Source organism: Micropterus salmoides, unplaced genomic scaffold, assembly GCF_014851395.1.
Source record: "Micropterus salmoides isolate LMB-PRFRI ecotype aquatic unplaced genomic scaffold, ASM1485139v1 Ms_hic_scaffold_2, whole genome shotgun sequence".
Classification (NCBI taxonomy): Eukaryota; Metazoa; Chordata; class Actinopteri; order Centrarchiformes; family Centrarchidae; genus Micropterus; species Micropterus salmoides.
This window is the reverse complement of record NW_024041150.1, coordinates 53,620,079-53,637,307: the sequence shown is the minus strand read 5'-3', so window position 1 is coordinate 53,637,307 and position 17,229 is coordinate 53,620,079. Positions and strand designations below refer to the sequence as shown.

At 41.9% G+C, this 17,229-nt stretch overlaps 1 protein-coding gene and 1 pseudogene across 1 annotated transcript; one reads left to right on the top strand and one right to left on the bottom strand.

The window, feature by feature from the left end:
• LOC119912628 overlaps nt 1–17,229 on the bottom strand; it is a 337,535-nt pseudogene that overhangs the window by 46,055 nt on the left and 274,251 nt on the right.
• Nucleotides 2,137–10,722, top strand: LOC119912710. Its single transcript, XM_038732001.1, has 6 exons — nt 2,137–2,506; nt 5,003–5,344; nt 5,426–5,536; nt 7,662–7,986; nt 8,786–9,109; nt 9,180–10,722. The coding sequence occupies exons 1-4, from the start codon at nt 2,470–2,472 to the stop codon at nt 7,844–7,846; spliced, it is 675 nt and encodes a 224-aa protein (XP_038587929.1). The 5' UTR covers nt 2,137–2,469; the 3' UTR covers nt 7,847–7,986; nt 8,786–9,109; nt 9,180–10,722.

The following is a 17,229-nucleotide window of genomic DNA, read 5'->3' as shown; positions in this document are numbered from 1 at the left end:
AGGTGAGATAAGTGATCCTAAAGCCAGGAGATACAATGCTGGTGAGGAATGTTGGAGAGTGGTTTGGGCCTGGTAAACTACGTACGGACTGGGAGACGAGAATATATGTGGTAAAGGAACACGTTTCAGATAATCCACTCTATGTCATCCATCCAGAAAGTGATAACAAAGGGAAACCCAGAACTCTGCACAGGAACCTACTGTTGCTGGTAAATGATTTGCCAATGGAATTCCAACTTTAGCCTACCAGACCATCCTCAAAAACTACATGAAGGTAAGGAAACCCTCCGGTGAAAAAAAAGGATGTGAGAGATAAATCTATAAGTGCTGTGAGACATCTGACTCGGATGATGAGTCAGCAGGAGGTTACTGGTTGAGGACACCGCCAGGCTGAGTCAAGTACAGGCTGCCTCTGAGAGAAGGTTTACTCAGACTCCCAAGAAATCAGTCAGAGTCTAATATGAACCGGCCCAAAAAACATTGGCCAAAGGGGCCCACCACAGGGGGGATGTTCACCTGAGTCAGTTGGTGAACATGGAGAAAGGCAGAAAAAGACAGACACAAACATTACATGACACTGACCGTGTGCAACAGGGAGATGGAATGACAATGGGGCAAGAGGACGAAGGACTCTCACCAGATGAGAGTGAAATGCAGCTTGAGGAAGAGCAGGACATCCATCGAACCAGATGAGAACAGCAAGCAGACAGCCGTACAGTATCGCAGACTGACAAGGAGGTAGAATTGCCGCATCATGTGGAGCAGGTGCAGGGCTCCCAACCTAACACCCCAGTTCTACTGAGACGGTCGACAAGGGAGAGACGACCAGGTCAAATCGTACTTACTCATCAATCATTCCAATACCCGACCATTGTTCACTGTCCCCATTTGCCACTTGCTTATACTATCTTTGGGTACTGATAAGTCACAGCACACACAGTCTATCCGCAGGGGCAGACATTCTGAATGAGTGAAGGTTTTGAACATTTTAAAGACTCCTGTGTTCATAATATTTTGACATGAAACTTCTGATTTAAAGTAAGTGTCAGGTGCCACTTTTGTTGTTGGGGAGCGTGTGGCACACCTAAGGTATAGAGAAAATTATCAGGTTAATTATTAGGGGTTGCATACATTTGTGTGTCAGTTTAAAGAGAGAAAGAATTGTCTTTGTGCTAACAGAGTGAGGTATACAGTTTTCTGTGGGTTTCAGTTAGGCGGAACGGTCATGGTCACGTTAGTTTATAACATCAGGCATTATTATCATGATAGTTTGTTTTATGTTTAGAATGGGTACAATGATTTTTGACATGTGTAAAAACAGGAAGTAAGTTTGCCCTGTTGAAGTTTTGCAGGGATGATACCATGTTGGTGCTACAAATACCAGATCTGTAAAGTTTATGGTGGGAAAGTATTGTGACGGCTCCTGTACAGTGAAGATGTTTCAGATGTTTGTTTGATAAGATGTTTATAAGTAATATGCACTATGTTCAAACACACCTTGCCAACTTGAATATTGACGTTTGTTTTCTTATAAATATGTGGTTAAAATATGTAACATAAGCATTTTCTAGTCAAAACATTTCAGTGGACTGTAATTATTACAGACGTTTATTGTCAATGTTGACACAGCATAGTACATGGTCAAGTTATATTAGAAAGCAGTTACATGCTATAAGAAGAAAAGGTATTTAAATTACTAAAGATGTTTATTGAATGTGAAAGTCAAGGAAAATGTGTTTGTCACAGTAACAGTAACTGACCAGAGTGAGAAGATTGTTGTGTTTACATGATTTTGAGTTGTAACGAAACACAAATGCACCTTATCTTCACTGCTCCTGTATCACCTGCTTTCATACAGGTTATATATCCCTGGGACCTGTAACATTAACTAAACATTATACTCTTTATTTAATACACTCATGTACAGTTCCTCCTCGAGTTTGTTGACTCTGCATTAGACAAATGTACATTGAACCAGTGCCAGGATGCTCCTTCTAAGCAAATATTGGCAGTGAGGAGGTAAAGACGTCTGAGACATCAGAGACAGCTGCTCAGCATAGAGCTTCAGGGTGGAGGAGAGTCTGAGTTGGACCATTCTGTCTCCTGGAAAGTCTGTTAACGTCCCCCTCCAGGACGGACAGAGGTGTCCAGGTGGTGGGTGAGGAGGAGGGGCCTAACAGCAGCATGCTAGCTGCTAGCAGGTGTGTTAGCAGTTAGCTCAGCAGCCACACCTGTCTGTCACAATAATGTTTGTGTGAAAGCTGCTCAGCCTGTTTCTTCACATTCCAACAGCTGCTTCAGTGGAAACAGTTTAAAGTGAAACTCCAGTTTTCTCCTCACAGAGTCAGTAGATTATCAGGAGGAGGAAAGGGACAGCTGGCTGTGAACTGATGTCCTCACTGGGTTTCTGAAGACTTAATTTAGTGAGAAGCTGATTAACTTTGTGCTTGTTGGAGTTTCTACAGGAAGATGAAGATGTTTGTGGTGTTTGTGATCCTCGTGCACGGTAAGATAACATTCCTCCCTCTGATCTGATCATCACCTCAGTCCAACGTCACCTCTTTAATCTGTTTCTTTCATCTTAACTAGGCGCGATAACTCCAAAACTGAAATACTGCACAATCGCCACACCAACCACAGAGGATGGCGAGCAACCACATTTTCATACTTACTGGTGTTACACAAATAAATGATTGCTTCGAGCGTAACAAGAATGCTTGTGTTTCCTGACGGCTTCAGTCATTTAGAGATTGATAAAGAAGTTTAGTTCTTGTGCAGATAATCAACAGGACTGAAGGTTCAGCTTTCTGTCTGTCAGTCTGAGACAGAAACTGGACCAACAGCTCTGACAAACATGCAGAAGCTGAAGCTCCTCCTCTTTCCTCAGAAGAGATCTGTGGTGATCTGGACTCATTCCAGAGAGCTGCTTTAACAAAGTCTGAACCTGAACTCTGAGCTGACAAACTCACAGTTTCAGCTGATCACAATCACTTTCATCAATCAATCAATCCTTATTTGAGTATCACTTTTCATACAAGATCTATATAAGATAAAGTCTTGTAGCATGTCTTAAATAATAATTTATTAAAGCAGACATTTCTAGGAAGAAACCCTGCATCACAGATCATTACACAACTTGCTTCATTTGTCACATAGAGTGAACCAGTGATGTGATTGTAAACATGCAAAAAAGTTAGCTCATGCAAAAGGTCTATCATAAAAGCAGCTCATGTTTACCAAATCTGCATGTCACACCTTGAACTAATGAATTAATGCAGCGTTTCCCTATATGTTGACTTTCATCAACAATATGTTAAATATTATAATAATTATACAATTATTATTGTAACATGTGGTGTATTATTGATTGTATTTTTAGTATTTTCTAGAAGGTTAAAACCCACGACCTTCTTGCTGTGAGGTGACAGTGCTCACCACTGTGGTTGTGCACTGTGGTTGTATGTTTGTAAAAATATCAACATTCTCTGCTGCCCTCAGGTCCTCAGGAATAAAAATAAAAGGGACGCCTCACTGTGAGTTTTCGTCTGGACTTTAGGGATAATTAACAGGCCACTACCAGTTCAGTTAAGTTCATTTATTATTATCCCAAGTGAGAAACCTGATTTGCAGTCAGGGCACAAGATAAAACATACATACATCAGAATAACACCACAAATACACAAAAGATACCCACACAAAAATAAAACAAAATGTAACCAGTGCACACAGTACACAATAAGTAAGCCTCCATAAAAACATACAACTATCTCTAAATATGAGGTTACCTGAGACGATTTAGCAGAGGACCTGAGGGCTTAGAAGGTTCATAAAATAAAGCAGATCTGATAAATATTCAGGACAAAGACCATTAAAAAAACTAATAAAAGGATCTTAAAATTAATTCTAAAGTAAAAGGTAGCCAATGCAGAGAATATAAAATAAAAACAGTGAATTAAGATAACCTTCCTCCCTCTGATCTGATCATCACCTCAGTCCAATGTCACGTCTTTAACCCCTTAACGCCTGAAGTTTTTACGATCGAAAAATAATTTTTGTTTTCATTTGTTTTCAAGCTGATGGTAAATTAAGCGAAGATTGTTAATTTGTCTTTAGAACATAAATTCAGGTATGTGTAGGTATGATGCAAATTAGCGACAACAGCATAAATGAGAAACCAGGGCTTGCAAAAGGTTCCTAGGTTCGTATCAAATATGCACCAACAGGCATTGGGGGAATCCATGTGCTATTTGGCTTGCAGTCTGCAAGGAAGAGGTATGATGCGAATTCGCGACAGTCGGCGTCAAGGGGTTAATCTGTGTTTCTTTTATCTTAACATCATCAGGCTGCTTCATCTCCAAGACTATTTTTCTTCAAATAACAACATGAGCACATATTAAAGGCAGCATGTTTTAATGTTTCTTTTAATCCTCATGAATGTAGAAGACGGTCCAGTCAGATTCAGGATTATATATCACCAACAGTAATACTGATCCTCTGCTGACAGCAGCATCACATGTGGATGTAAATGTTGGGCTTCATTCAGACAAAGTTTGAGTCGAGCTTCAGCAGCTCAGTTACCGGCTGCACACACTGCAGAGGAGGGACGCTCACTTTGTTCCAGTCATTCAACATCTGAACAGCATTTCTTTAAGATGGAAACAAAGCGGCCCAGATGGTCCAAAGCTAAGCTTGGATTTCTGTGCAAACACTCGGTCTGTATGAAGTGTCTCCACGTGTCCATCAGTTCTGTCTTTTCCCTGAGTATTAGTGGCTCCCTCTGAAGATGTGATGAAGAGATGTGAGGAAAGAAGAGTTCAGACAGTTAACACAATGTTAAATCAGAAAACAAAGTCCATCTAAACAGTGAGAGCAACATGACAGCTGAGGTGCTTCTGTTATTTGTCAGCTGCAGCGTCCAATCACAGACAGAACCAGGTTGATTTCTGGGTCACATGAAATAAGGCTGCTGTGATTGAACCTCTCTGTCTGTGTGACCTCACAGTTTCCCAGCATGCCTCAGCTGTGGAGCTGTATGAGGGGGAGGAGGTTGTTCTGCTGCCCTGTGAGTATCATACTTTTGACCTGCAAGATCCCACAGTGGTGTGGAGCCGCTACGATCTCGATCCTCAAACTGTCCACCAGCGTCAGCAGGTTGGTGATGAACTTAAAGACCAAAACCAGCTTTACAGCGGCCGAACATCCATGATGACTGACGCTCTGGAAACTGGAGACCTCAGCCTCAAGCTGAAAAAACTCCAGCTCTCTGACAGCGGCAGCTACACCTGCACCGTCAGAGCGTTAGGAGATCAACGGAGAGTGAGAGAGATACAGCTGCAAGTCAAAGGTCAGCAACAAACCCTAACAGCTGCTGTAGATACAGGTCAGAGGTCAGAGGTCATGTTCTTTATGTTTCTGTTTCCCACAGAACGATTTCCATCCTGGGCCAAAGTTCTCCTGGTTCTCCTGGTTCTCCTGGTTCTTGGTCTTACTGTTGCTGTGGGACTTTTGGTACATTTCTGGCAGTATTTCATGTCAGGTATGTCACTACTGCTACACATTTTCTACACTAAACAACACATAACTATAGTTATGTGGTAAAGTAAATTCAGGTTTATTGATTTGCTTCTAGTGTTCGTAGGGTCGTTGTTCAAGATCAATACCACTGGTTCAATAGTGCTCCTGGATGTTGTATAGTCTTTGGACCATGACGAAGTCACCTGAGGCCGAGTCTGAACGACCAGCATTTCACCTGAGGCCAAAAGTGAATGTTGTGTGAATGTGTCCGGGGAAGTGATGAAGAACAGCATTGTAAGTGGGGGACAAGTGGTGGCGTAGACCCCCTTCCCTGTTAAGCGGGTAGGGGTATCACCAAAACAGATATGAAAATTGCTTGATCAGGTCAGCTAAAATCCTCTAAATGGCTTAAAAAGCCATCCAGACTCGCATAGACTGAGTTCTTAAACAGACCATACAGCACTGCTTCAAATGGGTCTAACTACATTACAGTTATTCTTTTAGCTGATGCGTTTTATCCAAAGCGACTTACAATTGTTGTACGATAAGTGGTGTGGTGAAGCAGGTTGGAGGAGGAACGCAGGACACGAAGGCTAGCAGGTGCAGTTCAGTGAAGGGTTTTAATTGAAACAAAAGGTGAGCACACTTACAACTGAGTGGCTGATGACAGAGTCCAAAAACAAAGGTTGTCCAACAGAAATCCAAAATGAGCAGGGAAACAGGGAGACACGACGAGTGAGGCTGATGACACAAGAAACACACACTGCAACTCAGGGTACAATGATCCGACGAGGACAAGACAGAAACACCAGGTATATATACACACATGAGACTAACGAGGCAGGGAGAGAGAGAGAGAGCAGGGGAAGACAGAGACAGACATGCAGAGGGGATCATTTTGGTAACAGACATGACAAGGGTTACTGAACACTAGACGACAGACAAGACAGACGGACATGAGTGAACCCCAAAATACAACAGACTATATAACTGATATTGAACACAGGACAGAACCAAAAACACTAAGACATAAACCGAGACACAGAATGAGGAGCTAAGACACAGAATACAGAGCAGACCAAATCACAATACAAACAAGGACCAGGAATTAACTAACTAATTAATCTAAACTAAGGACATGGAACTAAACTCAGACTCCCAAACAAGACACAGACAGAATCATGACAGTCAGAGGTTGCACTCCTCTGGAGCAACTAGGGGTTAACTGTCTTGCTCAGGGACACAGTGGTGGACGTGTCAAAGTGAGGATTGAACCTGGATCTCTCAGACCAAAAGCATGTATCTTATCCACGGCGTCATCACCACCCCCTACCCCTTAACAAATCTCTTCCCCTTGAACTGCCATTGCATAATGGGATTCTGACACAGATAAGCAGCTGATTGAACACCAGAAAGCTGTGTTTCAACTGACTGCTGACATGAGAATAGTATAATTTTAGTAAGTTGACTTGACAGAGCTGAGTTGACGATCTACGACTGGGAGTAGCAATTAAATAGTTCTGCTCTGATGCCTTTTTCAACACTGAATATTGACCTGAAAGATTTGCCTGATATGGAGAAGTAACGATGGGCAACAGAGTACAAGTACCTGATCTACTGGCAAAAAAAAACATGTTGTTGAACAGAGGAGGGGGTCTACGCCACCACTTATCACCCACTTACAATGCTGTCCTTTCATCACTTCCTAGGAAACTCAACAAACGTAAACTACTGGACTCAGGTGAAGATACCAACAATGGTTGTTCAGACTTGGCCACAGGTGGTTCTAACCCACCATAACGACTGTAGTTACAACAGCCATGGACGCTAACGAACCTGCAGTATCGACGATCCTAGCTAACAATCCCACAGAGGTTAAATAGCTGAGTTTCCCTACCAGTCAGTCAGAACTGAAGAAGTCTCTCGGATGAGGGACGAAACGTCTTCTAGTATATTCAACCAAGTCCAGTTTCCCTTGACTTTAACCTTCTTTGGATTTGCATTAGCAGAACTTAATACTGCAGTTTTCACTGTAATACTGCAAATATATAAAAATACTACAATATTTACATACTTTACCACTCTACATATTTCAGAGTTCCTGCTGCTGTCTGTACAGCTGATGTTGTGCTTTGTTGTCCTCTCAGTCTACCAGGTGGAGGTGGATACAGGGGTGGAGTCTGTCCTGCTGCCCTGCAAAACCGCAGTTCACCTGCCTGAAGACGTCACAGTGGAGTGGACGGACAGAAAAACAGGAAGCTCCACGTGTATCAGAACGGCTCTGACCAGCTTGAAGAACAGTTCAAACTTTACAGAAACCAAACAGAGCTGAAGAGCAACCTGCTGAGAACCAGAGCCTCAGTCTGACCCTGAAATACCCCACAGACAGAGACAGTAAGACCTACACCTGCACCGTCTACAGCAAGAAGGAAAACGTCCTAATGAAGAAAAAAGTGATGCTTGAGGTCAAAGGTCAGTGCTGTAGATACAGGTCAGAGGTCAGAGCCACTTATTGAACATGAAGGCTCTGATCACTGAGCAAGTCCACAGAGATTAACAGTCAAACATCTGACACATATTGATCAGCTACAACATTTCACTTTCCCAATGTATCAATCAAAAGAGGAAATGACATCAAAACAGGAAACCAGAATAATCCAGGAGATCATTTCCATGGATGGAAAGAATGAGATCAATAAGTTATTGATTTCCAGTATTGATCAAGAAGAAAGCTGAAAGAAACCAAATGTGTTGATCACTCAGAACAAAGAAATGCAGCTTTAATAGTTTGGATCAATGAAAGATTGATGCTCAGTTCTCTTCACATCATGTTGAAGCCGTTTGGAAAGAAAAGTGGGCTCAGAGTCGGCAGAAGAAAAGGCCAAATATTGATGAAGCAGGAAGAGCAGTTTGGGATCAGATCCAGATCAGATGTTTGTGTGTCTCGCTGTTCTGGACTGATGTTGAACATGTGGAGCTGAGATTCATTTACAGAACAGAGATGAAAACATTTGAAAGCTTCTTCTCTTCAAAGTTCAGCTTTAGATCCAGAAATGTAAAAGTCCAGCAGCTCAACACTGACAGGAGACATTACTGTGAAGCAGCACATGGACAAAACAATCCCAGCAGCATCAAGACTCTGATCATCTCCAACAGCTTCCTGTGTTTCTGTCCCCTGTTAGCTGCTGCTCTCATCTGCTTCTGTCAATAAAGTTATTCAAACTGCTGCTGCTGTCTGTGCAGCTCATGTTCTGCTTTGTTGTCCTCTCAGTCTGTCAGGTGGAGGTGGAGGAGGGGGCGGAGTCTGTCCTGCTGCCCTTCAAGACCACAGAGAACCTGCCTCAGGACGCTGAGGTGAAGTGGATCCACTTTGAACCCTATGAGAAGGTCCACGTGTATCAGAACGGCTCTGACCAGCCTGACCAACAGGACCAGGATTACAGAGACCGAACAGAGATGAAGGAAGATCTGCTGAGAACTGGAGACCTCAGTCTGACCCTGAAATCCCCCACAGACAGAGATGGAGGAAGATACAGGTGCAGAGTCCACCACAAAACCATCTGGAGAGAGAAATCAGTTTATCTCAGGGTCAAAGGTCAGTATGCAGACTGAGGTCAGAGTCTCTGTGTTTGTCTCTGTCTGACTGTCCTCTGTCTCCTCTGCAGAGAGAAGCAGGAACAGAAGCAGCTCCGCTGATCCAACTCCTCTGATGGCCGATCAATCTGTTTGATCTTTGATCATTGATCCGATCTGACTCTGGATCAGAGAGAAAATGGAGGTGAAGCAGCTGATGGAGGACGGATGAAGACAGGAGGACGCTTTGTCAGCTTCTTCTTCACTCTGACTCCTCCTACTGACTCTCACACACAGTCTACACACTCACTATTGATTCCTGCTGATCAGTGATGTCAGAGTGAGGTCAGCGTGATGTCACATGGCTTGAACGGGCGTGTTTCCTGTGAACCTCCCAGCGGCTGGATAACAGCTGCGGCTCTCTGGATATTTGTGGCTCGTTCTAATGCGTGCAGTCAAACAAACTTTATTTCTACAGACACAGAGAAGTCAGCAGCTGCAGGAAATCAGAACCACTGACAGGAAGTTAAGAGTCAAGTTAAACCACATGTCAGAACTTTCTACAGCAGCAGGATTTAGAAGATGCTGGAAGCTGCTGTCTTTAGATTTTGGACCCGTCACAATTTGCCACATTTTCTGAAGCCACAACAAATCTTGTTGAAAGGAAACAGTTGATTGAAGGTCCAGTTTCAAACGAAGAGTCAAAGCTTCTCTTTGTGTCGACTCCTTTAATGAGAACATTGAAAAGGACTCGAGTCCAAGTCTCAAGTGTCCAGCTCAGATTATTCCAGCACCAACCCTGGCAGGATGCAAGTTAAACAGAAAGCAACACATTTAGTGACAGAACAGAAAGCAGCCAGCTGTTAAAATGGACTCAGAGAATGAAGACACAATAAGATTTGATTCAGTCAGACTTTCACAAGAACAAAGGTTTGTTCAGCCTGAACACAAATGTGGTCTGTAGTGTTTTTGTAGTCCCTGTTTATTCAGCGCCTCTTCCTCCTCACTACACACTGGATCAAAGCACAGCAGTTAAACCCAGAGGCCTCCAGTGGACCTGGTTCAGGCCTCTGAAACATCTGGACTCTGTGATCTTTGTCTTCCAGCGTTGACATTTGGAGCAGGTATAAACAGACGTCACGTGATCTAGTTTGTTTGAAGCGTACCGAGTCCTTCAGACGTTGATCTCAGAACTCAGCAGAAACTCCACTTCTTTAGTCTCTTTCCTCCAGGTTCTGGTTTTTCTCGTCTCTCTGTTCATTCCTCAAAGATAAAGCTGGATTTTTCATTGAAGCTGAAACATTTCAGTAAATATGCCAGATTTAGCCAGAAGGCTGTTTTTCATCTGTAGTCAGTACAAGTCAACACAAAACAGACAACATAGTAAAACCAACCCAGGGACCAGTAGACTCCAGCACAATATACTAGCAGTCATTATGTTCCAGTACACAGGTCATGAACTGTTACCAGAGGAAATCAGAAGCTTACAGTAATCTGTTGGACTCAAAGATGTTATGTTATTAAAGTGCTGTTTATGCACTCAGATCTAATTCAATAATCTGGTTTCCTGCAGCGGTTTGAAGCCAAAATAAACATTTTGCTGTGATTTCATTTCAATAAACTGATCAAAATGATGCTGATTTGTTGAACATATGAATTCCTGCTCTGTCAGGTCTGTCTTCAAGATGACAAGCAAACATCTTTTAAAACGCTTGTTTTCTAAATGGAGTTCTGCTCAGTCAGGGCGATGCTATGCTAACTTGTTTCAAGTACGACGACGGCTGGAATCATCTATCAGACACAGATTCATTTTCAGACCTCACCAGGTAGTTCAGCTTCCCGCCTCTCTTTTCTCCCAGCATCCTCCTGTCTCGTCCGGTCTGTAGAAATATGAAGCAGCAGCAACTCGGTGGCTCGCTGCAGCAGACGGGCTGTGAAGCTCGAGTGAACTCCTCCCACCGGTAAACAGCTCTGGATCAGAACAGAATCTGGTGGAACTGTGTGGATTTCGGTCTGTTGGACTACTTTCATTTTCCAATTTTAAATATTTCCATTTCCAATCTAAATATGTGAAAACACTTAAAGATGAGCAACATCTAAGAAATTGTCCCGTTAATTAATTAAGATCTCCTCTCTAAAATCACAGAGGCTGCAGGGCTTGTTGTCTGAAAGTGAATAAATTAATTACAGCTGCAACTGCTGTGGAACAAATCTTGATGAAATCTAAACATATTTTATCAAGTGGTGTGTAATAATATCCTACTTCTCCTCATTACCACTGAATACAAATGTGGTCTGTAGTCCACCTACAGGGTAACCTCAAGTTAACCACGAACAGAACCTGCTCCTTGGTTAACGCCTATCCACTGAGCCCAGGGGCCGTTGGGCAGAGAGGGGCCCTCTGTGATGGAGGTTATTACAAAAAGTCTCATGAATCTCTGTTTTATGTCAGTTGGATAAAATAACTATTCGGCCATCAGTGACGCTTTGTTGTTGTTTGACAGGTGAGCCTCGTAGGTGGGCTGATTAAACAGTGACGATCCGAGTCAGACAAACAATGCAGCTACCAGAATTACTGTGTTTCTGCCGTTGCTCTACGTCATCAAAGCACGGTTTTACAGTGCGATCATGCACAGTAGACGCCGGTGCCACCAGGAAGTAGCAATGGATTAGCATTTTATTGGTCCAAAACTGGCTTCACCGCTCTCCATTCAAATCAGTGGGGTGGCTTCGTCCAGTAATATACTGTCCGTGGTGTTGTCGAGGATGAACTAAGCCCAGGGTTGTGTGAGAAGCACAACCAACAAGGTAAAAATGTCAACAAAATGAGAATTAGGAAAAGAAATGGGCACAGGAGGCAAATTACCCGACTTCTTCTTTGATGGAAAGGAGCTGTGTCAGGCACAGATGAGGCAGGACCCAGCACAGCCTTATAACCTGAGATTATTTAAATGCATTTATGTATAGACATATATGCTATATTATACATTTATATGTATTATAAACAGCAGAAGGAAAAAGGAGGAGGCAGAGCTGTAGGAAAAGGACGAGGAAGAGAAGCAGGAGAAGGACAATGGAACCAGAAACAGTGACAGGAACAGGGCCTGTGCTGGGCTGAGTAGGCAATTATCCTAGATAGAATTATAAAATGGATTATTATTATTAATTATTATTAGTTATATTTATTACTGATGTTCTTCTCAAGCATATGTAGCTGTATAATCAGTACAAGCAGAGTCAGGGTGCAGCACAGGGAGCTGAGCCAGAGAGAGGCCTACTCAGAGCTGAAGATGAGGGATTAGACTTTTATGCACACACAGACACACTGCTCTATTTTCTGGGATGCAATGTAGTTTTTGATTATATTGAACTATTTTAGCACTCTGAATGGCTCAGGCTTGCCTGACCTGGTCTTGTTCAGTGCAGCGCTGCTTTGCATATACAAACTGAGGAGGCAGGTGTCATCCTGAAGTTTCTTGAAGGTCTTTATCATAATGAAATTGACTGTATACAAGTACAACACTATATTAAAATAACTGCAAAAAATGGAACAGATGCTAACACAAAACAGGACGTGATCAAAGAAACTTACAGAAAACATGAAAGCAGAACCCCAAAACCACAACAAGTCAATTTGCAAATAACTGAAAACTAAATTGTGCATCACACAGTGAAAGCTTTTTGTAGAAATGTGAAAGAAGTGAGATGAAACCAGGAGCAGACTGAGCCTGTAGAAACGAACAATATCATACAGAAGACATTTGGGTGGTAATGACCACTACTGAACGTGAGCGAGAAGAAATGTTGCAGCCCTTTACATGGAGAGTTTACGCAGCGCCTGGATGAGCACCAGTTTTTTTCTTGTCATTGTTCATTCAGGATAAAGGAGGATTTTTTACATTAAAACTTGAGCTGACATGTCTTCACCTCAGCTGGACCCAACTGGAGCGAAACTTCGTCTCTTTGCATCGACTAGATTTGGCTTTGCTTTCAGTCTGAACAGAGGAGACAGATTCCAAACCAATAAAATAAAACCAAATAAAAACAGAATGAATGAATATAGATGTCTGTAGCAGGATTACTACTTTAAATGGAACATCTGCACTCATAACATCTTTTGGGACACCACCTTCAATCAAAGGAGAAATGAAAAAGAGTTGTGAATCCCCAATACATGGATCCTTAGTTTCTGCTTCGAAGAAATATTCACAGACTTGATGATAAAGGAAATGTTTATTTACACTTCAATGTTAAAAACAAGTGAATAAAGCAAATAAATGAGTTTTTAATAAAGGTTATACAACGTGAAACCAGAATCAAATAAATGCATGTAATGGGTTTTTAAACAGCAATTTAGAAATGATTATTCAGTTTGGCCACAGTGAAAAAGAGGATGTGATTTATAATGAACTCTAGAGGACTAATTCAGCTGTCCTCAGACCTACATTCACTGACCTGCCAGTCAGAACTGAAGAAGTCTCTTGGATGAGGGACGAAACGTCTTCCAGTATCTATCTAAGTCCAGTTGCCCTTGACTTTTTTTGGAAATCATGACTGTGACGTTACAACACAAACTCACGGCCCAACCAGGAGAACCAACTCATGTGTGCACATTTTTAGCTGAGGATTGCGGCTTACTTTGGCTAGCCTTCAACTCAACAGTCACTCATGATTTTAGTTAAATGTTAAAGTTGCCAGAGGTAACATTTTTTACTGTTTTTAGATTTTTAGAGTGTAGATCCTGGATCTCATGGTTGTACTAGGGATATAGTTCAATATCAGGTTCTAAAAGGGAAGGTTCCAAAAATTCTCAAAACCCAAAAATCCTACCCTCATTACAGTAAGTATGTACAATAAAACCTTCCATCAATCATCAACCACTTATCCTGCGTACAGGGTCGCGGGGGGGCTGGAGCCTATCCCAGCTGACATTGGGTGAAGGGCGGGATACACACTGGACAGGACGCCAGTCCATTGCAGGGCCACACGTGGACAAACAAACAGTCACACCTAAGGACAATTTTAGAATTACCAATAAACCTAACAAACCGGGGTTTGACCACACGACCTTCTTGCTGTGAGGCGACAGCGCTAACCACTGCACCACCGTGCCGCCCTTCCAATAAAACCTTCACGAGTAAAAATATATTACTTTATCAATACACCCGTTTGTAGGGTAAACATGTAGAAAGGGTTCATTTTAGCTGCTCTGTCCTCAGTCTGTCATTCTGTATGTTTTATACAAGAACAGCTAATGTTAGCTTGACAATTAGCCAAATGTAACAAGCTGAATTGAAAGCTGTCAGTCTGGAGCATAGACTGGTCTGTAGTCTTAAAATCTGGAACATTGTTGTAAACTCAGCTGCTGGTTAAGACAAACCAGCTGCTCCTCTTTCTACCAGGTAGGGTTACCTGCAGGAGAAGAAGAAGGAGCATGAGGAGGCAGAGGAAGGACTGATACTGACTGGTGTCCGAGTTTCTTTCTAAACATCACTCAGTATTGTGGTGTCACGTCATATTTAGTTTATATATTGTAAACATTAATGTGGCTACTCTGGAAAAAACAATTAGTTGTTTTTAAATATTAAATTTTAAATCTTAAAATTAAAAACAACCAGGCAGCTAATATGCACGCTTCAATATTAAATGTATTGCAAGTAGGACTGGACGATATGGCCAAACACGATGAAAAGTTTCATATCTTTCAATATCGATAATTATCACGATAAGTATGAAATCGTTATTTCTTTTGAGTTTAAAGGCTGATTTTTGCTCCTGAGAGAAACTTGAAACCTGATGGTTAATTGTGGTTTAAACTCTTCGTTATGGTCAACACTTGAGGCCAAACAGTGGATCACTTCCCAAACCTGAGGTAGAACATTCAAAACAATTATAATAAAATCTTTAACAAATACACACGAGTAAAATAAAGTAAAAGCTTTTTTCCAGTCCTTTTCCCTCAACAAAATCAACCTCTTAATAAAAAAAGTCCTAATTTCTGTATGATTCAAGTGAATAAAATCAAACATTTATTGAATTTTTATTGAACATTTGTTATATTGTTATTGGAAAAAACTTATATTGTGATAATTATTGTTATTGTTTTATTGTCCAGCCCTAATTGCAAGTCAGATGTCATCTCAATATATAACAATCTTATCGCACAATGAGTATTTCCCTCATGCAGTGCAGGCCTACCTCATGCTCACTGGGTTTCTTCTTACCAAATAACCGTCACCAAATAATAGAAGTATCAATAGTGGTATCAATAAAGACTCGGATCGTTAAGCAGTCTCAATAACGATATCAATAAAAATGAACAAATCTCTGTCCCTAGTTGGTCCAGTAAAATGTTATGATATTTGTGCCAGTGGTAGAAGAACTCATGAGCCATGACAACAGTGAACTGAGGAATTACTTTGATGAAAGGTCAAAGTTTACATAAATTATTCACAAAATAACAAAGTTAGATTTTGTATTTGTAAAAATATCAAATAATAATACATTATTATTTACCAAGTTATGTGTTTGTGTTCCTCTAATCACATCACAAAAAACGAGTATGTATCTTTCAGGACCTTCAGCTCAATCGCAGCCTGTCCTTACCATAATAACACTGCTAACAAAGGCCGGCTGGCTTCACCACGGTTTTGCATTCGGCAGCTCACGTGAGCGCAGTAAATGTGGCCGGACGGAGGAGGACACCCTGCTTCTTCTGGCACACTGCATCTGGGACAGAATAAATCCTTCTCTGGCAGACTGAACAGTGTAGTAGTATGAGTACTGAAGGATGTAGTCTGTACGTCGTTATCCTGCATGTTAATTCACAGGGACCTCTCCAACCTGTAAATTAGCTCAAAGAGAGGACTGACTGTTCAAAACACTGAAAAACGTCAATAACCCGTCCAATATGTGATACAACAGCTGTACAGTCCCAGTTACTCAGACCACTGCAGCAGCAACAACAGAGCAGCAGAGGAAAGGCAGCGTTTCCTCCATATGCATTCAACTGAATCACGACCGCCGCTACTAAAATTTCCCACAATCATTAAACTATGCGGCTATAAATGTTTTCACTCCACTGTGCGAGCACGACAGCACTCAATACTTTGCTAACTTCCTCTCCTCATTCTGAACATCTACGTGACAGATGGTGTTATGAGAGCAGCGTAACTCTGAATCAGGAGGTGCGCAGCGAGTGTTTGACTGTCCGAGCTACATAGCAGTCTTTTGGCTGCTATGTAGCTGGCATATGTAGCTGCACAGAAGTGAAAATTAAGCACTTGAATTTCCTGTCTAACCTCACGATGGGACCAAAGAAAAATCAGCAGACTTCGATGAGATCCAAAAAATCGCTCCACTTCCTAACAGAGGAATCGGGTAACTTGAGAGCAGAGTGGCGGACTTAGAACAGTAATCAAGAATGAATGATGTGATTTTAAACCCCGGTCGTACTCTCGGGCGGTGGGCGCTGACAACGGGGGAGAACCCGGTGAGATGGAGGTGACGGAGCAACAGGTGGCTGCCTTCTTACAAGCCAAAGGGATTCAGTTGGACTGTAACTGTAACCCTCTGCCAAGGAAAAACCCAAGCGATCAATCAGCGGTCATTATGAGCTTTGTTAACTGAAAACATAAGGCCGCATTGTTAAAACAGGGTAGAAAACTGAAAGGCTCAAATGTCTTCATCAACGAGAACCTCACAAAACACAACGCAGACACAGCCAGAAAAGTACGCTACTCGAAGAAACAGAGGAAAATTCAAAACACTTGGACTACAAACTGCAAAATCTTCATTAAACTAAATGGATCACCGAAGGAAGTCAAAGTACTTGTCATCAGGAATATGGAGGAACTCGATAAATATCAGTGATGGACTGTAAGGTAACGAACTACAACACACAACCACATGACACACGCTGAAAGAACTCATTCATTTACATCTGAAGACATTAACCTAAAACTCTGATGAACAAAGATCAAGACCAGCAGGAACTGAAAACATTTGAATCCACTGACTACGATTCACAAGATTTGGAAATAAGATATAGACCCGGACAAGAACTTCTTCTCCAACGTCAACAATAACTGCAGCTACTACACTGATGATCAAATCAAATGGCAAATTATCAATCATAGCTAT

Excerpts from the sequence above, each read along its gene's own strand:
- LOC119912710 (XM_038732001.1), top strand. The coding sequence starts at position 2,470 with ATGAAGATGTTTGTGGTGTTTGTGATCCTCGTGCACG. Across the intron at positions 2,507-5,002 it reads GTTTGTGATCCTCGTGCACG|TTTCCCAGCATGCCTCAGCT; the intron begins GTAAGATAACAT and ends GTGACCTCACAG. Across the intron at positions 5,345-5,425 it reads GATACAGCTGCAAGTCAAAG|AACGATTTCCATCCTGGGCC; the intron begins GTCAGCAACAAA and ends TGTTTCCCACAG.